Raw genomic sequence first — 25,680 nt, forward strand, 5'->3', positions numbered from 1 at the left:
AAGTGTTTGGACATCCATGTGCCTCTGGTGCTGGCAATTCTGTTGACAGGACCAACATTGCACTTACAAAGTTCTGCCTGCAATAAGCCTTCTTGGAGCTGGACACACTGAATTTGTGCCTGTTAATCTGGAAAATGGCCACTAGAGCTCATTGTGTTTTGGTGTATCTTAGAGTGAAAAACCAGGGCTTCTGGGGAAAAATTTTTTTCACAGTTCCCAAGTAAGTGTGCACCCATCTTGAAGAAATGTCATACTCTGTAATGCAAAACCAGAACAATATTTGGCTTCTAAGATCCTTGAAAAGAGCATCTTTGTGAGTCTTAATTTCAAATGAAATGTGCTGAATTGTAGCTTGTTTTAAGGTTTTTGGTGTTTGCTTGTATGACAAAAATACTATGGTTATTTTCTTAGAACTGTACCAATGAAATACATGAAATCTGTTATATTAATAAAAAAGACACTAGGCTGGCGCCGTGGCTCACTAGGCTAATCCTCCGCCTAGCGGCGCCGGCACACCGGGTTCTAGTCCCGGTCGGGGCACCGGATTCTGTCCCGGTTGCCCCTCTTCCAGGCCAGCCCTCTGCTGTGGCCAGGGAGTGCAGTGGAGGATGGCCCAAGTGCTTGGGCCCTGCACCCCATGGGAGACCAGGAAAAGCACCTGGCTCCTGGCTCCTGCCATTGGATCAGCGCGGTGCGCCAGCCACAGCATGCCGGCCGCGGTGGCCATTGGAGGGTGAACCAACGGCAAAAAGGAAGACCTTTCTCTCTGTCTCTCTCTCTCACTGTCCACTCTGCCTGTCAAAAAATTTAAAAAAAAAATAAATAAAAAAGATACTAAAATATTTTTTCTAGATAATATTTTCCATACACTAGATAGGATTATTTCTTCTTTTAATTAGTTACTTTCAATGGCATAATAAGTACCAAAACTTTTATACCTCTTCAAATTCAAAAGATGCCACTGCCACGCAAGCTCTTTGGTTTCCCATCCAAAACAATCACCACCTTGATCCCTCTCTTACTTATTGCCTTGAATTTCCTTTATGTATTGACCTGTGGTAACTATATGCATTTGTAAAAAGTACATTTTTATATTAACTATTTTTACTCTTTTTAAAAAATAATGACTTAAGACATAAAACAACAAAAATTTAGGAGAACACAAGCTCTTTACTCTTTTTAAAAAATGCTAAGTGTAACCTTTTGGGGCAGTTTTTTCACCAAATCTTCCTACCCACCAGACAGCAATATGGTGTTAAGATTCATTCAAATTCTTGTATTTCAATATGTTACTTGTCTTTGCTGTTATATAATATACTGGTTTACCTGCTTACAGATAGGTGTTTCAACTGTTTATAGCTTTTGGCTGTCCTGAACAAGCACTAGCATTAAAATTCTTTGGGCCAATACTGTGGCTATGGTGTGGCGGGTAAAGCCACCACCTGCAGTGCCAGCATCCCATATGGGTACTGGTTTGACTCCCAGCTGCTCCACTTCCAATCCAGCTCCCTGCTAATGTGCCTGGGAAAGCAGTGGAAGATGGCCCAAGTGCTTGGGCCCTTGCACCCATGTGAGAGACCTGGAAGAAGCTCTAGGTTTATGTTTTCAGATTGGCCCAGGTCCAGACATTGTAGCCAACTGGGGAGTGAACCAGTGGATGGAAGACGTCTCTCTCTCTCTCTGCTACTGCTTCTCTGTAACTCTGCCTTTCAAATAAATAAATAATCTTTTTAAAAAATCTTTATCTCCTGTTGTATGCATGCATGCAAAAATTTCCCTTGTTAAGACTTAACAGTGGAATTGTTGATTAGCAAGGTAGGTGAATATTCACCTTTAATACAAAATGCCAAAAAGATAATCCAAATAATTTACAATAATTTACATTTCAACAGCAGGGTACGAGATATTCTGAAAGTCTGTTGTACTGTGCTTGGTATTATTAGACTTTCTACTTTTTATTGTTTATGCTTTTTGGTTGAATTTTAATTGAGGTAATTGTAGGATCCCATTAAGCTATAAGATATAATAAATTTCCTGTATACTTTTTACTCAGTTTCCCCTCTATACTTCTTTTTTACAAAAGTCGTTCAGTATCAGTCCAGCATGTTGATTCTGATATAGACTACTGACTTATTCAGATTACCACACTTTTACTTGCATTTCTTTGTGTATCTGTGTGTATGTGGGTGGGGGCATGCATGTGAATATGTGCAAATCTCATTCTTTACAATTTGATCACATGTGTATGTTTGTGCATTCAGTCAGTGCAGCACGCCGGCTGCAGCTGCCATTGGAGGGTGAACCAACGGAAAGGGAAGACCTATCTCTCTGTCTCTCTCACTGTCCACTCTGCCTGTCAAAAATATTTATTTATTTGAAAGGAGAAGTTGCAGAGGCAGAGAGGGAGAGAGAAAGAGAGAGCAGTCTTCCATCTGCTGGTTCACTCCTCAATGGCCACAAAAGCCAGAGCTGGGCAAACCAAAGCTAGGAGCCTGGAGCTTCTTCCAAGTCTCCCACGTGGGTACAGGGGTTGGGCTGTCTTCTGCTTTCTCAGGCTGTAACAGAGAACTGAATGGGAAGTGGAGCAGCCAGGACTCGAACTGGTACCCATATGGGATGTCTGCACTGCAGGTGGCAGCTTTACCCGCTATGCCACAGTGCCAGTCGCTGGTAGTCTTAAGATTGGGTAAAATGATTCATGATACTTTAGTCTTTATCATGATTTCAGTAGTCTTAGATTTTATATTGTTCACTTACATATTTTATAGTTTGTATTTTCCACTTATATTTCACTTATATTATTATTTTATTTAGATAAAATAATAAACATAGGTCAATATGGTAATAATTGACATCTTTATTATGTTGAGTACTGCAACCCATGAATACAGTACATTTCTCTCTCTCTTTTTTTTTTTAAAGATTTATTTATTTTATTTGAAAGTCAGAATCAGAGTTACACAGAGAGAGAAGGAGAGGCGCAGAGAGAGAGAGAGAGAGAGGTCTTCCATCCACTGGTTCACTTCCCAAATGGCTGCAATGGCTGGAGCTGTTCCGATCCAAAGCCAGGAGCGAGGAGCCAGGAAATTCTTCCAGGTCTTCCACGTGAAGCAGGGACCCAAGGGCTTCTACTGTTTTCCCAGGTCATAGCGGAGAGCTGGATCGGAAGTGGAGCAGCTGGGTCTTGAACCGGCAGCCATATGGGATGCCAGCACTTCAGGTAGCAGCTTGACCCGCTCGCTACACCACAGTGCCAGCCCCATTTCTCCACTTTTTAAAATTCTTTGTTTTCTTTTTTTTAATACATTCTGTAATTTTTAGGACCAAGAACTTGTTTTAGTAAGTATATACTTAAATATTTCATCATCTTCAGAGCAGTTGTAAATAGCATTGAGTTTATTAATTGTAGCCAGTTGAATGAGTACAAATTCTATCTCTTGTAATTTTGTTTTTTTCTGCAGTCATTAATTTAAATGTGTGTTCATTCATTTATTAATGTTATGTATTTTTCCTAAAGGGTCTGCTCATGGTTCTTTATATATTCTTAATGCTAATTCTTTCTTTTTAAAATATTATGCATATTTTCTCCCAGTTGTCACTTTTTATTTGTCTTTAAATTATTTTTAATGAATAGATTTTTAAATTTTAGTATTTTCAATCCTTTCAATCAATTATGTTTTATTTAGTTGTTAGAATTTGTATCTCCAAATAATTTCATTTGAATGAACTAAATAAAATTTTTATTAGAAATCAATTGTTTAAAAAAATACTAGTTTCGGGGCTGGTGCTGTGGTGCAGTGGGTTAATGCTCTGGCCTGATGTGCCAGCAGACCCGGCTGCTCACTTCCAATCCAGCTCTCTGCTATGACCTGGGAAAGCAGTGGAAGAGGTCCAACTCCTTGGGCTCTTACACCCGCGTGGGAGACCTGGAAGAAGCTCCTGGCTCCTGGCTTTAAATAGGTGCAGCTCTGGCAGTTTCAAATAAACTTTCAAATAAAAACAAATACAAATCTTTTAAAAAATGCAAAAAAACACTAGCTTCCTTACTCCTTTTCTAAATAAACATTAAGAAGCATTCCTTTTCTAAGATACCTTCTATATTCTCAAATAATTAAAAAGTGAAATAATATTCCTAGTAGTTTTGGAAGAGAGAAAAAAACTAATCTCCATTTGAGTGTAAGTTTTCTCCATGAAGACCAGGAGAAATGGGTTCTTGAAGCTTAATCAGACTTGAATTTTTCTTGGTCACATCCAAAAAACAACATAATTTCTACTCAATGTCTCCTTGCAGTATTCTGTTATGGATTTTTCTGCAGTATGTTACAGTAGGGCTGATTAAAGAAGGAGGGTTTGGTGCCTGAAATGCAATGTATAGACTTTGAGTTGTACTGTTCAGCTTTCATAATGAAGATGGTGCTATTTCATTGGCAAATGTATTTTTCCTCATCTGGTAAAAGGATTTAGGCATTTCCCCACATATTTTTGTCTAGGAAAAAAAAAAAAACCCAATATCCTTTAAGCAAAGTAAGGTAGGTAGAAAGGCATATTATATTAAACTGCCTAAGTAAACCATGGTATTTCAATTTTTTAAAAAATTTTGTTTTCCTTACATAAATTACGCTTCAAATGTTTTGTGTTGTCATATTAACGTTAAAAAGCAGATTAGGGATTTCCTGGACCTGCAAGAAGTTAAACTATAGATGTAAGAAACATGCATATGCACATGGCGATATTCAGTCCTACTGTGAAAATGCAGTGAGATTCAGCAGCCCTTTGGAAGTACAGGTTTAAATATGAAGCAGTGCAACTAAAGATACTGAAAATACCAAGATACTTCCAAGGATTCCTAAAATGCTCTAAGAATATTCCAGTATTCACACAGTGGTTCTGTGTGAATAGAGATGGTGGTTTTTCACCTGGTCCAGCAGACACACCTACACCAGGCAGCCTCCCTCTTTGATGTAAGGACTTAGCCACTTCCCCTCAGCACTTCCCCAGCATCACTGCAGGTGGCTCAGGCCCTCTCTCAATGGTAAAGCTTATTTTACACAGCTCCAGCCGCTGGGACCGTTCTCTGGATTCTCATCCTGAGTCCTAATTGAACCACTTAAAAATCAGTTATTGAAATGTTCATTAGGGACATACATCTTGTTGTCACAAGGATACAACATGCAAGCAATTTTTGAATTTATGGAAACTCTTGAGCCTTTTTTTTTTTTTTTTCAATTTTCTTCTTCCAAAAATATCTTCTGCTTCAACATGGGTCTGTGTGGCTTTGTTAGATTAAATGCATGGCGCTGATTTGTTCTGGCATTTGAGAAGTCCGTGTTTCTCTCCCCTTATCACTTCCTGTAGCATAGACTTATCACAATAGGACAGCCGCCTTTCTGCTTCCTGGACATCTGCCCATCTCGGCTGACTGGCCCGCATCAGCTTTGCTGAGACCGTTCCTGGAAAGAATCTGCAGGCTAGGGCCCAACGCAGACGATTTTGCATAGACACTGCTTTCTAAAACACGCAGAAGGCTGAGTTGCCAGAATGGTGTGAACCTGCCAGTATTTTTGCTAACTGTTTCCAGAGCACCAACTCGGATGCCAGTTGTTAATACAATTTTTTCCCTAGTGAAAATGCATTTAAGGGAAGAGTTATAAAAAGATGGCTGTATTAATGGGAACTTTATTGTATTCTTAGCACTAAGTTTTCTGAAAGATATTAAAATAGACTCACTCCTTTAAAGCGTCCAACAGTAACACATGGGCTTTTGTGGTTTGTGCCTTGCAGAGGTGAAATTTGTCTGTCAGACTCCAGCTATTGCTGACATTGTAATCCTGGTTGATGGTTCATGGAGTATTGGAAGATTCAACTTCAGACTGGTTCGGCTTTTCTTGGAAAACCTGGTTACCGCATTCAATGTGGGCTCAGAGAAGACACGAGTCGGTACATCCTCTAGTATTAGCAACAGCGATCAGCTGTCCATGTAAAACTGCCACAAAGCTTTTTAAGATTTTTAAGAACTCTACAAAGTGACTTTCAGAATTATCGATAAATTTTACTAATGTTCCCTGAAGCACAAGTCTGGATTAATAAATAATTATTACTATTGTTTTTTGCTGTGGCATTGTCATCCAATTAGTTATCAGAAACACTCTAACTTTGTGAAAAAATAAAAATATTCTTTGTTAACAATAATAAAACAGTGTTTAATGTTGTAGCTGGCTTAAGAAGTTGTCACAGAGCCGTTTTCTTTTTATTTAAAAGAAACAGCTGGATCCAGGAAAATGTTGAACTACGGAAATTGAAAATTGGAAATAGTTTTATAGTACAAGATACTCTTTGCCAAATTAACCCAAGCCAAGATAAAAAAGCAAAGAAGTTTTAAATCTTTGAGCAATATTATAAAAATAATATTTTTTATTATATAATGTTTTACAGTTTAGCTTTTAAATAGCCGTTGAGGAAAATAAAAATTCCCTTGAGAAGAAAACAACAGCAAATATATCTCAGCTGTTCATCTATGTACATGATCAGGATATTTTTAATGCCAATGGCCTAATTGGGTAGTCACTTCTAAATTGTTGGAAAATCCAAACAGGATTAAAAAGTTTCATGGAAAATGCACATTATCTTTTAATTCCCTTTTCCACAAAATTTTTGAAACCTCCCCTCACCCTCAGATACACAACCTGATTCCTTTGATTGATGTCAGGAAGTCTTTTTGAAAGTCAGTGGTTAGGCTATAAATAAGGAAGGAAGGAAGGAAGGAAGTATTGGGCCCCCTTAATCATTGCTGTTTCTTGACTGTTCCACTAGGTCTTTGGGTAACCCATTATTTCTGGTGGGATCTCTCATTTATCTTTTCCAGGTCTTGCACAGTACAGCGGGGACCCTCGAATAGAATGGCACTTGAATGCCTTTAGCACAAAAGATGAAGTGATTGAAGCTGTTCGAAACCTTCCTTATAAGGGAGGAAATACACTCACAGGTATGTTTTGTATAGTGCACGTTCTTAGCAGCAATAGTTGCATGCCTCTTTTCTCCACATTTTTAAAGAGGGTGCATATTAATTTGTAACCAAACTACCACCTGAAATTCTTAGAGGGCTTTTCCCGACCTCAGCATTAAGAGTTCAAACCCTAGGCATCTAATTTCTTTTGCTGTATGAATCTAATGTCCCAGGAAGGACTTGGTTGGGCGAGAAGAAAATGAAGTAATCCATGAGGCCAATAGCCTTCAGTCGCTGTCTAAACTTGACTAGTTTGTGTGCCTTCCTCTCTTTTCCCTTCTTTTCATTTCCAGCCATTAAGTCATTGAAATGAAAACAAAATTCTGTTTTATTTTCATAGAGAATATTTTCTTTGCCCTTATTCTGTAATCAGTAGTTATCATGAAAATGTGGAAATTTGGCTCACCACTCCTTTTGATAAATGACTAATGATTTTAACCTCCACACAAGCTCTTATTGCCTTCTACAGGCACAATGAATGTGCTTAGCACAAACAATATAGACGCTGTGATTGACTTCCAGGTGAACCACTGAGATCTTGGTAATTGCTTTGCCATGTTGGTTTATAATTTAATGAAGCTTTGTGAATTAAAAGTTATTAAATATAAATCCTATAACAATATTGCAACACTTATAGTTTTAGGGTGGAAAGTGTCACACTCCAAGGGCAGGAATATGATCATGATTTTATATCTTTCGCTGTTAGGAGAGAGAGAGAGCAAGCAAGCCAGGGAGTGTTTTGGGGACAATCTCTCCTTGAGGTGGGGAGGTATTCTTGCTTTATCCTAAAGATTTAGATTTTCTTTTATACAAAGTCTGTTAGCATCTGTTGGACATGAATCCAATGTTAATCATGAATGTTAGTTTCTGAAATAATGCATTGATTAATTTTACCTGGTGGATTTTAGTTTTTCATCAGATATATCAAAGACAAGGTCATTACAGAAACGAAGGTTCACACCTAGTAAAAACTCTTTCAGATCAATAAGTTACCCATCTCAGAGTTTAAATTTACATAGAAGGCTTTTTATTAGAGATGGTTGGTTAATGTTTATTTTCCCCTGTTTTCTCCTAGGTCTTGCTTTGAACTACATTTTTGAAAACAGCTTCAAACCAGAAGCAGGATCAAGGACTGGAGTACCCAAAATTGGAATTTTAATCACAGATGGAAAATCCCAAGATGATATTATTCCACCATCCAGAAATCTTCGTGAGTCTGGAGTAGAGCTGTTTGCCATAGGTATGTGTTCTTTTTGTTTTGTTTTGTTTTGTTTTGTTTTGTTTTAGATTTATTTGAAAGGCAGAGTTACAGAAAGGTGGGGGGGAGGAGGGAGAGAGAGAAAGAGAGAGTGAGTGTTCTATCTGCTGGTTCACTTCCCAGATGGCTGCAGCAGGCGGAGCTGTGCTGTGCTGATCCGAAGTCAGGAGCCTGGAGCTTCTTCCAGGTCTCCTACATGTGTGCAGTAGCCCAAGCACTTGGGGCCATCTTCTACGCTTTCCCAGGCCATTGCAGAGAGCTGGATTGGAAGTGGAGCAGCAGGGACTCAAATTGGTGCCCATATGGGATGCTGGCACTGCAGACAGCGGCTTTGCCCACTATGCCACAGCTCCAGCCCTGGCATGTGTTCTTTATGGCCCTATTTCAACTATGGCCAGAGACACACAGCTGCTTAAAACAATATGCAACACAAAGTGCACTTTAATGAATAGTTAGGAGAACTGAGCACTTTCTAGATCCCAACTCCCTAGCCAGTACAGTGACTGAACCTAGCTTAAAAGGAGTAATGCCAACTGTTGTGTGTCCCATAAAATCAGGATTTCTAGTTGAGATATCATATATATAACATGTTGCGAATAGCATAAGTGTCATGCAAAGGTCAGGTGCATAATTACCATTTAATTAGTCGTGACTTTTTTCTTTAGGGTCTCTTTGTAGCTACATCTTTTCTTGTTGTATAGGTATAAACCAACTTAACATTTTTAAGGAATTAGGTACCTGTACTTATTTAAAGAAAGTACAAAGTTCTACATATATAGTATTATTTACTTGATACTAACCCTTTATAAGATATATTTCTTGTGGAAAAATTTATACAAGTAGGCATTTGACATTCATTCAGAATACAAAATATTTACATGATGCAATTTCACTCTTAATTAAAGTTTTACATTTTGTTAAGCAATAGGAAAATCTCTTATTGTGTAGAGATACACAAGCTTTCAGAAAAAAAAAGTGATTCCCAAGCAACTCTAAAATATAAATTGAGATGCCACAGCAATTTCCTTACCAGAGATCCAACACTAATTGGTTATTTTGAGTGGTCCATTTTTCATCGTTTTGCATACTTAATTATTTTTACTATCAATATTAAGATCAATTATATGCATTTATATCTGTATTTATCAATGATAGTGTGTAGTCTTGTCTTTGTGAACTGCCTATGAGATGTTTCTTAATCAGAAGAGTATGCTGTCCATGTTGGCATTGCATACCAGATAGGAGGGACATGCTGGGTGCCAGTAGAAAAAGTACAGATTCCAGGGTCCTGGTGTAGTCCTACTAAATTGAAATATCCAGGGCAAGAGCCCTGGGAATGTGTGCTTTCCATATGTGTATTTCTAAAACGTTCTTCAGAGTTGAGATGAGAGCTGCTGGTGAACTCATTGGACTATCTCGACTATGTGCATTGGTAAGATTCTCTCCCTTAGAGAAAGACCCTAACTGTTATCTTGTGTGTGTGTTTTATTTAGTCAGAGTGTGTTTCTGATGTTAGTTTTTCAGAACTTATTTCCTACTCACTTCTAGCCTAGTACTCAGAACAGTTGCAGAAGTGATGGAAGTTATGTTCTTCCTTCCCTTTAGTCCCACAGTTTCTCTGAAAGGTTCTTGCCAATTACCTACCCTGGTGCTTCTTGACACTTAACAGTGAGTAGCTGTTGAATAATTTAATAGCCTAAAGAATTTATAAAATAGCAATATTACCATTAATGTTAAAAACTACAATGTTTATGAACAACACATGCAAGAGAAGTGATTACTGCTATTCAAGTATATTATCCTGTGATAATCTATGTATCACTGAAACATTTTCCACACACAGAAGAAAGAGCAAAGAAATCCAGGGGAAAAATTAAGTATATTTTATGTTCAGACTTTGTTTTGGTAAATTATCACCTTGTTAATTTGTGTGCATGTATATGTGTGGGGAAGACGGATGTTGTATCTCAGTGGTGTGCAGGAGCTGGCTTATAACATATTGCAAAGCCAGTTTTGCACATTTCTTCCAACATCTGCATCCTTGACCTCACATTGGTAGTTTTAAATAAGTCGAGTGGGGTGTTTATATTACAAAAAATAATAATGGCAAACACTACAAATCAGAGCAGAAAGCTGACTGCTAAATATTTACCACGTTTACCAGCAGACCCCTGGAACCTAACTGTGCAGTAAACTAAATGACTTCAACCATATGGTCACTTCACTGTTGAAGATAACTGTGACCTCGGTCTGAGGAATTGACTCAAATTTGCTTAGCTTCAACATTTCTTACCCTGTGCTTTAACAGTACATCTTTCAGAGCTACCAATGCGAGAGAAAAAATTCTCTGACCCTTTCCTGGATTTGTTACTGAAAATGTGGTTTACAGAAGGCGTTATCCAAGTATTTGCTTATTTATTTACTGTGTGCCAGGCATTGTGTCCGATACTGGAACACAAAGATGAGCACAGCAAAATCCTTACCAAACAAATTCCTTCAAAGTCATGCTGCTCGTTTACTCTGTTTCCAGGCAGTTGCAACAAACTATTTTATTTGGAAAGAAGGAGCAAGAGATAGAGTAAGAGAAGGGTGGGGGGTGGGGGGGCAAGGAGAGAGACAGAGAGACAGGGAGAGAGAGAGAGACAGGGAGAGAGAGGGGAGATAAATAGATTTGGGACTATGAATGCCATGAAAAAACATAGACACAAAGATCATTGCTTAGGCATGCTCTCAGTGTTCCATTGATTCAGATGTGCCTTTTAGATGCTATTGTAGAAGTCCTTCAGGCAAGAAACATCAGATTTTATTATGTTTGTATTCCTTTGTTCATAAAGGAAATCTCTAGAAACTTTAAGTGATTGGGGGGATTAGCTTGTATGTTTACCTCCATTTTCTGCCCCTTTTAATAAAGAATGGATTTGAACAAAACTTTAAGTGAATTCATTCAGAAATGATTTGGACTTTCTCTGGAAATCACCTGAAAATAGTCAGCATTTATTATCTTACAACATCCTGAAGCAAAGAGTTCAGAGACAAGTAATCCTTTGTTACTACATAAGTTGAGGTTGGAAGGTAAATTAACTGGCATAGCCAGGCATCTAAGAAGAAATCCATGTGCCCCAGGCAATCTCTCTTCCTTGCTTTTGTAGTACTCCTTTTAATACCCTCAGATGATTGAAATGACAGGATTTAAAAAAAAAAAATCCTTCTTGTTTGCTGAAGCCTGGAGAAGGGAAGTCTACTTAACATTGTGCCTTTCCTTTTTTTCTCTCTTATTTCATTGGTAAATGTTGACACATTTTAAATCTTGTGAGAGGCAGCATGATATGGGGGAACAGCAGCTCTGCACTTATTAACTGTGCATCCTTGAGCAAATTAGTTAACCTCTCTGAATGTTTACTCCTTTTAAAGTGGCAGAAACAGTAGTGTCAAGCTCATGGGGTTGGCTGTGCGGAGTAAATGTGTTAATGTAAGTAAAGCACTTAGTACAGTGCTTGGAGAGTAATTAGCATACCAACTGTTAGCATCCATAGTTTGCTGTTCACTGTGCTCTCTGCTACATTCCAATCACCCAGCACTATACTTGATCTTCATAGTAATGGAATTCAATACCATGAAAGGACCAGAACTTTCCTATATGCTATATGCTTGACAAAGTTGTGGTGCTTATTAGACAAAAACTATATTGAGATGTGTTAAAACTTTTTTCCCATAAACTTCCTCTTTGGTTTAATGGTATAATAAATTATATTATATTGTTCTTGAAGTTTCTTTCAGCGTAAGTAAACTGATTTGATTGCAATTTAAAGTTATCTTTGATTGTTTGGAATACTGGATTAGTTATGATTGCTTGTATAATGTTCACACAGCCAAGTTAATTTCATCAACTTATTTTCCTATTATGTGCAAAGAAAAATTAATATTTAATAATTTAAATTTAATCTGAAGCCAATTTATATTTTTCTTAGATTTATTTATTTATTTGAAAGGCAGAGTTACAGAGAGGGTTAGAGAGGAGAGGCAGAGGGAGAGGTCCTCCATCTTCAAATGGCCACAATGGCCAGAACTGGGCTGATCAAAGCCAGGAGCCAGGAGCTTCTTCCAGGTCTCCCACATGGGTGCAGGGGCCCAAGCACCTGGGCTGTCCTCTGCTACTTTCCCAGCAAGGAGCTGGATGAGAAGTGGAGCAGCCAGACTTGAACCAGCACCCATATGGGATGTACTGTAGGCAGAGGCTTAATCTTCTATGCCACAGTGCCAGCCCCTGAAGGCAACTTTTAAAAAGCAATCTGGGGCTAACATTGGCAAATGCTTAAGACACTGGTAGGACTCCCCCATCCCATATCAGTGTTTGGATTTGGGTCTCCATTCTGATTCTGATTACAGCTTCCTGTCAATGTTCATCCTGGGAGGCGGTAGTTAATGGCTCAAGAACCTGGGTCCCTGCCACCCACATGAGAAATCTGGATTGTGTTCCCAGCTCTTGAATTTGGCCTGAACCAGCCCCAGCTATTGTTGGAAGTTGAGGAATAAATCAATGGAGGGAAGACCTCTATCTCTGTCTCTCAGCCTTTCAAGTATATAAAAATAAAAATTCAAACGACCTTTCCCCAAACAATCTGATTTGAAATGTGGCTCTTTCAAATAGCAAATCCAAGAATGACAAGTCTCTCAATGGGAGAGAGAGCAGCCTCTGAGATGGGAGTTCCAAGTGGCCACTGATCCAAACATAGGAATACGATATCTTTTGTTTTGTCCTTGATATGTGTTCTTTTATTTTTTTAAGATTTATTTATTTGAAAGGCAGAGTTACAGAGAGGCAGAGGCAGAGAGAGAGAGAGAGAGAGAGGAGAGAGAGAGAATCTTCCATCCACTGGTTCACTCCCCAAATGGCTCCAAAGGCTAGAGCTGTGCTAATCCGAAGCCAGGAGCTTCTTCTGGGTCTCCCACGTAGGTGCAGGGGCGAAAGGATGTGGGCCATCTTCTGCTTTCCCAGGCCATGGCAGAGAGCTGGATCTGAAGTGAAGTTGGTTCATGAACCAGTGCCCATATGGGATGCCAGCACCGCAGGTGGCAGCTTTTACCCACTATACCATAGCGCCATCCTGATACATGTTCTTGATGTTCTCTTTTATTATTTATTTTTTCTATTTGCATAATCTGTTAGTGCTATTTTGTTACATAATAAATACAAGACTTAGCTATATTTTTCATTTCATCAATTTATTTTATAAGTGTTTATAAAATAAATTTGCATCATTTATATTTTAAAAAAATCCACACCAGAGCTTTGTTTGCAGTGGAGTCTGACTGGGTCAGGTCAGGCTCACTGCAGTTGCTCTTCCCAGTGGGATGTGAATGTCACTGTCCTCCCTGTCGTCCTCAATGCCAGGGGTAAAAAACGCTGATGTGAATGAACTGCAAGAGATTGCCTCCGAACCAGACAGCACTCATGTGTACAACGTCGCAGAGTTCGACCTGATGCACACGGTGGTGGAGAGTCTGACGAGGACTGTCTGCTCCAGGGTGGAAGAACAGGACAGAGAAATCAAAGGTAAACAAACAACAGAGAGCATCCTGGGCAACCTGGGTCTATTGTGCTTAGGAAAACTGTTGCTGTTCACATTGGCTTTAAAGACTCCTTTTTCTCCTAAGAACTGAGTCATCAGGGAGGAAAAGGGAGTATATTGGCCAGCTTTGTGGATGAGAGACGGATTCTTTAATTACTCTATTTTTTTTCTGTAGTGTTTACATTTAGAGCATCATTTTAAAAATTTAAGCCCTTCATTTACAATATAATTACACATTCATATGCAGCTGTAAGAAATGATATATGGAGAGATCATGTGCTCTTATTGGATTCCCCACATGGTAGCATCTTGCAGAACTATAGCACAATATTGTAAGCAGAACGTTGTCTTGACTCTGCCAAGACACAGAACTTTTCCATCACAGCAAGGACTAGGCATCTTGCCTTTTTATAGCCACTCCCTTTGTTATTCCTCCCTCACTGTCTCCCTAAACCCTGGCAATCACTAATCTTCTCTCCATTTCTTAATTTGTCTCATTTCAAAGATATTATATAAATGGAATTATGTAACCTTTGATGACTGGCTTTTTTCATGCAAGATAATTTCTAGAGATTAATCCAAAGTGTTGCGTGTGGCATATTCCATGGTGTGGATGTCACACAGTTTGTTTAACCATTCACTTATTGAAGGGCATTTGAGTGCTTTAAAATTTAAGGCCATTACATATAAAACTGCTCTGAATATCCATGTATAGGTTCTTATGTGAACATAAATTCTTGTTTCTCTGGGATAACGCCCAAGAGTACAATGGTTGGATCATATCTGAGTCACATTTTTAACTTGGTTTTCATTAAGAAATTGCCAAATTATTTTCTAGAGTGCCTGTAACATTTTATGTTCCCATTGATAATGTTATGAGTAATTCAGTTTCGATGTGTTATCATCATCTGTTGTCGTTCAAGTGCTTTTTTTTTTTTTTTTTTTTTTAGCCATTTTGATTGGCATGTAGTGATACAGCACTGGTTTTTTTTTTTTGTATCATTTTTTAACACTGTGGTTTTTTTATTTCACTCATGACTTATTGGGCATCTTTTCACATGCTTCTTTTCCATGTGTATATCCACTTGGTGAAATGTCTGTTCATGTCTTTTCCCCACTACCTAGTTGGAGTTTTTTCTTTATTGTCAAGTATCAGGTGTAATTGTGTGAGTTGGGTTCTCTATTCGATTCCAAAGGGCCAATGTATCATGCCCTCTTCTAATATCATATAATCTTAATTTGCTGTAGCTTGGTAGTAAGCCCTGAAATTGGGTAGATTTGAGTTCACTCACCTGATTATTCTGTAAACAATCTGTTTTTGCTCTTCTACTTCCTTTTCCTTTCCATACATATTAGAAAACCTTATTAGAATTTTAATAGGAATTGCAATAATACATTATAAAATGCCAAGTTGGAGAGAATTGACATTTTTACTATGTTGATTTTTCCAATCCATGAACACAGTATATCTCTTTGTTTATTTAGATATCTATTTGATTTCTTTTATCTGAGCATTTTTTCATAGTTTTCAGAATACAATTCCTACACACATGTTGTTAATTCATACCTATTTTACTTTATTTGGAGTGACTTTGTATTGTATTTTTAACTTCAGTGTCCATATGTTCATTGCAGTAAAAGGAAATACAGCATCTTGTATGTTATGATCTTATCTTAATGCACTAGTTAGTTAAGGAGTTTTCCTCTAGATTTTTGGGGATATTCTTTGTAGAAAATCATACCATCTGCAAATGGGATAGGTTGATTCGTGACTTTTTGATCTCCGCGCTTTGTACTTCCTCTTCTTGCTTATCACATGGGATAGAATGTCTAGAACCATATGGAATAAAACTGTTTAGAATGAATGTTGTTGCCTTATTCCCCATTATAGGGAGAATATTTCTGCTTTACAGGGAATGTATCTATTTTATTGAATTTGTAGAACGTATGTGTGCAGAGCTCTTCATAATATTCTGTTACTATTCTTTTTATGAGTATGGATTTAATAATTATATATCTTTTTTCCTTATATATATTGGTAATTTATATATTCTCCCTTATTTTTTCCCTTTTAAACTTAGGACTTTGTTCCCCCATCCCTTCCTCTCTCTCTCTTCCTTCTGATCCTCCTTCTTTCTCCTTTCTTCTTCATCTTTTCAAAATTTCAGCTCTTAACTGTTTTTCTGGTTTGTATTTCATTTATTTCTACTATTTACATTTTTTTCCTTTTGCTAGTTTTGGGTTTATTTGGCTCTTGTTTTTATAGATTCTAGGTGATGACTTGGGTTATTGATTTGAGATATTTCCTCTTGACTAATATAAGTAATTAGTGTCATAAATTTATTTTTCAGCAATGCTTTAGCAGTGTCCTACAACTTTTGACAGATTGTATTTTTATTTTCACTTAGTTCAAGTAATTTTTCATCTCCTCTCCTCTTTGACTCATTGATTTTTTTCAGACTATGTAGTGGTAAGTTAACTTGCAACTTCTTGGAAGTTTTCTGTTTTGTTTTATGACCAAGATGTGATTTATTTTGATATGTGCTCTGTGATTGCTTGAAAAGGTGTTATAATTATGTGCTATTGTCATGATCTGTTATGATCTTACTGACTAATGGTCTTATTGATATGTCCTTACTGATGTTTTTGGCCTAGTTTTTTTTTTTTTTTTTACCAATTATTGAGAGAATGATGGTCTCCAGTTATAATTCTGAATTTGTTTATTTCTTATTTTATTTCTCTCAATGTTTATTTCACATATATGGCAGCTCTTTGGTGCATACACATTTAGGATGCTGTGTTTTCTTGGTAGATTAACCAGTTCCATTGCACTGCCTTCTCTGTCTCTGGTACTTGTCTTTGTTCTGAAGTCTAACTTTATCTGATATTAGTATGGCCACCCCTACTTTCTTTTGGTTAATATTTACATAATATAACTCTATTTACTCTCAACTTACGTATCTCATTATATTTGAGGTTGACTTTAGGTTGACAGCATAGTGATAGTTATGTCTATAAATCCAACATTTAATGTAATTGACATATTTGAGTGTACATTCAACATTTTATTTGTTTTTCTTTTTTTCCTGTTTGCTCTTTCTGGTTTCTAGTTCTTTGTTTTCCTTTTTCTTTCTGCCTGCAGGTTGATTAAATATTTTTTTAAGAATTCCATTGTGATTCGTTCACAGTGCTTTTGAGTGAACCTGTATGAATAGGTTTTTTTTAGTGATTGCTCTGGGTACTATAGTTTATACAGACAACTTATCACAGCCTCGCATGTTGACATTTTACCAGTTTGAGAGGTGAATAAACCTTACCTCCTGCCAGGCCCTTAACCACACCTGTGTCCCTTTACCACATAATCATCTGTAACAGTTCTTCCTATATGTTTAGAAACATCAGAAATTTTTATAGTTGCTGCTTTATCCTACAGATATATCTTAGAAGACTCCAAAGGTTAAAATGTATCGTGTTTTCCTCATTTGATGCTTTTTTCATTTTTTTCTTCCTTTCTGAGAGAATAGAATCTTTTCTTTTTATATCATTTTCCTTATTATTTTTTTTAGAAATAGAATATTCTTTTAAAATAGGTTTTTTGGTGCCAAATTCTTTTAATTTTCCTTTATCTGAGAATGTAGTGATTTTTCCCCCCTTCATTTTTTTTTGGGGGGGGGCAGGCAGAGTTAGACAGTGTGTGTGTGTGTGTGTGTGTGTGAGAGAGAGAGAAAGAGGGAGAGAAAGAGGGAGAGAGAGAGTTATAGACAGTGAGAGACAGAAAGGTCTTCCTTCTGTTGGTTCACTCCCCTAATGGCCACTATGGCCAGCGCGCTGCACCGATCGGAAGCCAGGAGCTGGGTACTTCCTCCCGGTCTCCCATGTGGGTGCAGGGACCCAAGCACAGGGCCACAGCAGAGAGCTGGACTGGAAGAGGAGCAACTGGGACAGAATCTGGTGCCCCAACTGGGACTAGAACCCAGAGTACCGGCGCCGAAGTTGAAGGATTAGCCAAATTAGCCAAGTGAGCCACGGCACCGCCCCCCTCCCCCCTTCATTCTTGAAAGGTATTTTTCCTGGATATAGAATTCTGGTTTGACAATTTTTTTTTTTAGCTTAAAAAGTGTTGTGCCACTGCCTTCAGTTTTCCGTAGCTTCTGATGAGAAATATGCTGTTATTCAAATTGTTTTTTCTCCTCTAGGTAAGGAGCCATTTCTTTTTCTCTCATTGTTTTTAAGATTCTTCTTTATGTGTAGTTATCAGAAGTTTGAATATGCTATGTCATAGTGCAAATTTCTTTGGGCTTATCTTATATGAGGTCTACTTTTTTTCTTGGTCTGTAGTTTATGTGATTTGCCAAATTTGGGAAATTTTCAACATTATCCTTCAGGTACTTTTTCATCCCCATCTTTTTTCTCCTGGGGATCTTATAACATGAAATTTAGATATTATAGTCTCATATGTCTGAGGTTCTATGAATTTTTTAAGTCTGTTTTCTTTCTGTTGTTCAGATTAGGTAATTTCTATCGATTTTTTTAAACTTTTATTTAATGAATATAAATTTCCAAAGTACAGCTTATGGATTACAATGGCTTTCCCCCCCAATAACTTCCCTCCCGTCTGCAACCCTCCCATCTCCTGCTCCCTCTCCCATTCCATTTACATCGATTCAAATTCTTTTTTCTTTTTTCTTTTTTTTTTTTTTTTTTGACAGGCAGAGTGGACAGTGAGAGAGAGAGAGACAGAGAGAAAGGTCTTCCTTTGCCGTTGGTTCACCCTCCAATGGCCGCAGCGGCTGGCGCGCTGCAGCCGGGGCACCGCGCTGATCTGATGGCAGGAGCCAGGTACTTATCCTGGTCTCCCATGGGGTGCAGGGCCCAAGCACTTGGGCCATTGTTGCTCCCCCACTTGCAGAGGAATGACACCTGACCAGACGCTGTTTTCTTTCCCTGGTCCTTCCCGGGTTTGCTGCTGCTCCCCCGCCTCCGCTTTTGCGGAGGAGCTGCACCGGTGAGCTCTCCGACCGACTCTCTCAGGGGGTCCGCCTCGCATGTTGTCTCTTTCTCCCTTTTATAGTCCTCTCCCACCAATCCGTGCTCCGCTGCCTGCGTGCTGAGCACGCTGGTTTCTTCCAAACAGGGGTTGGGTCAGGAATCAGCTAATTAACGAAGCAGCTGTGTAAGATTTGTTTACTCTCTCTCAGCGCCATATGGTGGGAGATCAGATGCATAGAGTTAGTCTTAATAGTCTCAGTGGTCTAGTCTAGCTAGTCTCGGTAGTCTCAGTACTTATTTCGCCATGTTGCGGAAGACAGGCCCAGCTCCCCACAGGCCATCCTCCACTGCACTCCCTGGCCACAGCAGAGAGCTGGCCTGGAAGAGGGGCAACCGGGACAGAATCCGGCTCCCCTACTGGGACTAGAACCCAGTGTGCCGGCGCTGCTAGGTGGAGGATTAGCCTATTGAGCTGCGGCGCCGGTCCAAGATTCATTTTCAAATTTCTATTGTTTTTTGAATCAAGGTCATTGCTTCTTTCTTCTGTCCATTTACTATATTATTAAACCCACTGATTAAGTTTTTTTAAGATTTATTTATTTGAAAGGCAGAGTTACAGAGAGAAAGGGACACAAACACACACACACACAGACACTCTTCATCTGGTGGTTTGCTCCTCAAATGGCTGCAATGGCCAGGGCTGGGCCAGGCTGGAGTTAGGAGCCAGGAGCTTCAGCTGGTTCGCCCACGTGGGTGTAGGGGCTCAAGGACTTGGACCATCTTCCACTGCTTCCCCAGGCCGTTAACAAGGAGCTGGGTCAGAAGTGGAGCAGCCTGGCCTCGAAGTGGCACTGATATGGAATGCCAGTGTCATAGGTGGTGCTTAACCCACTGAACCACAGTGCTGGCCCCCAGTAAGTTTTTAAAAAGTTTTGGTTATTTTTATTTATACAATTGCTATGTGATTTTTACATTTTCTGTTTCTTGGCTAAATCTTACTATTTCTTTGCTGAGAATGTTAATTTTTTCATTTGTGTTTGTAATTATCCACTGAAGCATTTATCTGATGGCTTTCCTTTCTGATTTAGCTGGCTTCCACTTATACCACTCTGGCAGGGGCATAAGGGCGTGCCTGATTTTTACCAGGTAGGGTAAAAAGTCCAGGTCACTGATTGGCCTCCTTTGACATCCTCGGGAGGAGAGAAGCACACCTACTCACCAGGCTTCTGCTAATACCACTCTATTAGAGAACAGGGTTCCTTCATTACTGTTCCCCTGAGGCTTCCACTGGCACTGCTGTGACCATAGCCTCGTTTACTGCTGAACAGTGATGACTCAACTAGTTCTCCTCTGACACCACCCCTGAGTGAAGGGAAAGCAGGTGCTTCATCACTACCATGTGCAATTGTTATTTTTTTTAACTTTTATTTAATGAATATAAATTTCCAAAGTACGGCTTATGGATTACAATGGCTTCCCCCTCATAACGTCCCTCCCACCCGCAACCCTCCCCTCTCCCACTCCCTCTCCCCTTCCATTCACATCAAGATTCATTTTCGATTCTCTTTATATACAGAAGATCAGTTTAGCATACATTAAGTAAAGATTTCAGCAGTTTGCTCCCACACTGAAACATAAAGTGAAAAATAATAGATGATTTTTTTTAACTTTTATTTAATGAATATAAATTTCCAAAGTACGGCTTATGGATTACAATGGCTTCCCCCACATACCGTCCCTCCCACCCACAACCCTCCCCTTTCCCACTCCCTCTCCCCTTCCATTCATATCAAGATTCATTTTCGATTATCTTAATATACAGAAGATCAGCTTAGTATACCTTAAGTAAGGATTTCAACAGTTTGCTCTCACACAGAAACATAAAGTGAAAAATAATAGATGATTTTTTTTTAAATGATGATGAAATCAGATCAGACCTATTGTCATGTTTAATCCCAGTGAGAGTCAAGTTGGGAGTTGATAATTTCTTTTTTTTTTTTTTTTTTTTTTTTTTTTTTTTTTTTTTACAGAGGATCAGTTTAGTATACATTAAGTAAAGATTTCAACAGTTTGCACCCCCATGAAAACACAAAGTGAAATATATTGTTTGAGTACTCGTTATAGCATTAAATCTCAATGCACAGCACATTAAGGACAGAGATCCTACATGAGGAGTAAGTGCACAGTGACTCCTGTTGTTGACTTTACCAATTGACACTCCTGTCTATGGCATCAGTAGTCTCCCTATGCTCCAGTCATGAGTTTCCAAGGCTATGGAAGCCCTCCGAGTTCTCCGATTCTTATCTTGTTTAGACAAGGTCATAGTCAAAGTGGAGGTTCTCTCCTCCCTTCAGAGAAAGGTACCTCCTTCTTTGAAGACCTGTTCTTTCCACTGGGATCTCACTCGCAGAGATCTTTTGCCAGAGTGTCTTGGCTTTCCATGCCTGAAATACTCTCATGGGCTTTTCAGCCAGATCCGAATGCCTTTAGGGCTGATTCTGAGGCCAGAGTGCTATTTAGGACATCTGCCATTCTATGAGTCTGCTGAGTATCTCACTTCCCATGTTGGATCACTCTCCCCTTTATTTATTCCATCGGTTAGTGTTAGCAGGTACTAGACTTGTTTATGTGCTCCCTTTGACTCTTAGTCCTTTCATTATGATCAATTGTGAACTGAAATTGATCACTTGGAATAGTGAGATGGCATTGGTACATGCCACCTTGATGGGATTGAATTGGAATCCCCTGGTATGTTTTTAACTCTACCATTTGGGGCAAGTCAGCTTGAGCATGTCCCAAATTATACATCTCTTCCCTCTCTTATTCCCACTCTTATGTTTAACAGGGATCACATTTCAGTTAATTTTTAACACTTAAGAATAACTGTGTATTAATTACAGAATTAAACCAGTCATATTAAGTAGAACAGACAAAAAAACTACTAAGAGGGATAATGTATTAAGTTGTTCATTAACAGTCAGGGCTATGCTAATCAGCATAGCCCTGACTGTTAATAGATGATTTTTTAAATGATGATGAAATCAGATCAGACCTATTGTCATGTTTAATCCCAGCGAGAGTCAAGTTGGGAATTGCTAATTTCTTCTTCTTTTTTTTTTTTTAACAGAAGATCAGTTTAGTATACATTAAGTAAAGGTTTCAACAGTTTGCACCCCCATAGAAACACAAAGTGAAATATATTGTTTGAGTACTCGTTATAGCATTAAGCCTCAATGTACAGCACATTAAGGACAGAGATCCTACATGAGGAGTAAGTGCACAGTGACTCCTGTTGTTGACTTTACAAATTGACACTCCTGTTTATGGCATCAGTAATCTCCCTATGCTCCAGTCATGAGTTTCCAAGGCTATGGAAGCCCCTTGAGTTCTCTGACTCTTATCTTGTTTAGACAAGGTCATAGTCAAAGTGCAATTGTTAAGTCCAGGCAGGCTGCTTGTGTGGTCTCTGCTGATGTCACAGATGGAAGGGAATGGATTTGCTACCCCTGGCTGGGGATGACCATCTTCTCTCCCACTTGATCTTCTCTCATCCTACTCTTGCTGGGGTGAGGTGATAGGGCAGGATATTGTAGCTCCCTATTGCAGTCAAAGAAAATGAATGAGGGTGGGGGCTATAGCTGTTCTTCTGTGAGATTTGTCTAGAGTAGAGTAGTTATCGCCTGATGTTTTCTATCTTCTTGACTGACCATTTCCTGGCCATTCAGTTAGATAAATCAAATTTATGGGGGCCTCATTTTTGATATCTGTTGTGGTGTTTCTAGGTTGCCAGTGACTTTCTAGCCCCATGTCTGGGATCTGTGAGTCAAAAAGAAGAACTCACCACTCTGCCATTTATTGAATCCTGCAGCCCCAAATCAACTCCCTTTTCTCTCCACTTCTCAGTGCCTTCTTACTCTTGAATTTTTCAGATAAGTTAGTTATATTTAGGAGCAGAAGTAGAAAACAGTCTATCTACTCAGGCTTACCAGTAGAACACTTTTAGCCTTTGCCCCTCATGATATCATTGGTCTGGTGGTAGGGATGTGATCTGAGAGCAGAGCACTACCCAGGTTCTCTTTTAAGACTCCACTTTTATTTCTTGCCTTTCTTACATCCAGGGTTGACAATGGTTCTGTTTGGCTTCATGTCTGTTTCTTTTATAGCACTCCCCTTTCCTTGAACCAAATCTCTTGGAACTGAGTTAGCATCTAAGCAGTAGGATACTGAAGAAATTTCTCTGAGCTTCAGAGTGAGAATATTTTAAAGCTTGGATTTTCCCATCAAAATAATTCTACATGTGGCTGATGACCAAGCATTTAATATAGTTCCTAGGCATAGTTCATAGTCAAAGCTGTGCTTTTTCATTATTGTGATTATTAAACTTCCTTTCGGATAGTGCCCCTAATGAGTGAGAATTCCTAATGTTTAACCTCCTTATTTTCATTGTTTTTCTTTTCTACTTAAATTCTACATGTCTTATATCTTTATAGAACCATTTGATTTAACATGTATGTAACACACCTGAAAAGCTTACGTAGTGTCTGACTCATAGGAAGAATTCAGTATATGTTCATTACCTTTTCTTATTTTATAATTTTTTAGATATTGGTCCTTGGTTGAACTAAAATCTTAAATAGAGAGGCTGTATCTTCTGATCCTTAAAAACACAGGTTCTTGTGTCTAGAAGCCCTGATATCATTCTCCACTCTGTTACTTTGGTCAAGTTATTTAACTTCATTCTGACTTCATTGTTTCCTATACACAATGTTAGAAATAACAGCAACTACTGAAAATTAAAATGAGATAATTCTTTTAAAGATGTCAGAAGAATACTATTAGATGCAAATGTGCTAAATTAATGTTTGTTTTAATTATTCATTAGCAATGTCTTTAATTAAGAAAGTTCCTTGGAGTTGAGCTAAGTCTTACTTAAGTTTATAGCCTCAGAATCTAGTGTGATGCCTGATACCAAATAGCCAATTAAATGTTTGAACAAATGTGAGAATGAGTAACAATAAATTTGTCTAAATATAAAAAATTAAAGACAGCAAATAACCAGTAGTCTCTTCTGATGAATGCAGTGTCTTAGGTTCATAAGAAATAACTTTAGGAAAGTGACTTATTTGATGTGTTTCTTTAATTTAGCTTCAGCTCTTGCCACCGTTGGGCCGCCTACAGAGTTGATTACTTCTGAAGTGACTGCCAGGAGCTTTATGGTTAACTGGACTCATGCCCCAGGAAAAGTGCAGAAATACAGAGTTGTGTATTATCCTACCAGGGGTGGAAAGCCAGAAGAGGTACTAAGGAACTAAAGTATTTTCAAGCCATTCTTTTCGTTCTCTCACATCTTCTACAGTAGGGAGAAAAAGACAGAAATGAATATATAAGGAGATTATTCTGTCACCAATATTTTAAATGATTTGACTGAAATACATTTCCATGTGTCCAAATGGTTCTCTCAGTTCTCTGGGTTATGGTATTTATGTCATCTCTCGTTTCTACATAAAAAAAACCTCTGAACTGGCCAGATATGCATTTATAACACAAATGATTTGCTCAAAATTAATGAGCTCTAAAGCAAAAGGTATCCTTAGTGAATTATCTGGCCAGGACCCCTTTTGCTATATATGCATTCCTTCTACTTGGGAATGTTCTGAGCTTCCTGCCTAAGTGCAGTCTGTGTGTTCCAAATTATGTGATCTCATAAATGTACTATAGTTCTCCAGGGTTTGGAGTTTCCTGGACATTTGGAGAGATTAGTGCAATGGAAAAGCCATAATAAGGCAATGGTGGCCAGCATTTTTCATGGTTTGGCCAACACAGAGGAGAAAACCTGTTGCCAGATGACTGGGTCCTTCCCAGTTCCTACCTTTGATACAGCAGTTCACAGAGAAAATACAAAAACACGATGGAATCGTTTTTCCTTTTTTTGTTCTAACCTCTGATTGACCTCAGCATGTTTCACAATTTTCTTCTCTATTATGGCAGGATTTATGGTATTTTTTTATAAAGTGTTAGAGTAGTGGATCACAGAATTTTAAATCATCCTAGACCAAAAAAAAAAAAAAAAAGTGAGAGTGCTTCCAATGCTTCTATCTTTTCGTGACCAACAGTCCTTTTAAATGCTTCTCAAAACTCCATGGAAAAATATTGCTTATATTGTTCTTAATAGGATAATAATTAGCCAGGGACCAACACATTTCCATCAGATATAAATTAGTAAGGGGATTTTGGAAGCATCCTTCAGGATGGGTCACTTCATATTCAATGGGAGTTGACTGCCACAGTGGGAGGGAGAATAGGGCCCTAGAAATAAAAATGTAATGAAATATTCTTCCTGGGACTATTTGCTTTCTAATTTCAATTCTGCACATGAGACATGACATACTCTCATTCTTCAAACTGTTCTTTAAACAGGTGGTGGTGGATGGGAGTGTATCTTCCACGGTGTTGAAAAGCTTGATGTCTCTAACTGAGTATCAGATAGCAGTCTTTGCAATATATGCGCACACTGCTAGCGAAGGCCTCCGGGGAACTGAAACTACACGTATGTATTTCATTCTACCAGATGACCTTCTCTTAAACTGGAATTCTGCTAAGATTCTATCTACTGACATCCTGGATGAACTTCATTGCAAAGCATTGTTATGCTATATTTGTACTTGTCTGTGCTATAGCTGCAGTTTTGCAGGTGCTATGTTTTGGGAATCAGGTCATTACACTCTGATCTATTTAGAAGTGAGCAAATTTAGTGATGGAAGATACAACATATTCATTAATTTATTTATTGTCTGTTATGAACTCAGAACTGAACTTGAATTTTTCAGTAGAACAGGGAAGGAGTTCTATAGCTCTCTTGC

General features: G+C 38.5%; 1 protein-coding gene across 6 annotated transcripts in view; it reads left to right on the forward strand.

The window, feature by feature from the left end:
• The window catches only part of COL14A1 (collagen type XIV alpha 1 chain), a 262,146-nt gene that overhangs the window by 82,994 nt on the left and 153,472 nt on the right, over positions 1–25,680 (forward strand). For all 6 annotated transcript variants that reach the window (XM_008255863.4, XM_002710753.5, XM_070075442.1 and 3 more), the window contains exons 6-11: positions 5,782–5,937; positions 6,863–6,982; positions 8,079–8,243; positions 13,654–13,815; positions 23,966–24,117; positions 25,238–25,367. In XM_008255863.4, the coding sequence (XP_008254085.2) occupies positions 5,782–5,937; positions 6,863–6,982; positions 8,079–8,243; positions 13,654–13,815; positions 23,966–24,117; positions 25,238–25,367 (885 nt within the window). The remainder of the gene's footprint in view (positions 1–5,781; positions 5,938–6,862; positions 6,983–8,078; positions 8,244–13,653; positions 13,816–23,965; positions 24,118–25,237; positions 25,368–25,680) is intronic.

This window comes from Oryctolagus cuniculus, chromosome 6 (assembly GCF_964237555.1).
Source record: "Oryctolagus cuniculus chromosome 6, mOryCun1.1, whole genome shotgun sequence".
In the NCBI taxonomy this organism is placed as follows: Eukaryota; Metazoa; Chordata; class Mammalia; order Lagomorpha; family Leporidae; genus Oryctolagus; species Oryctolagus cuniculus.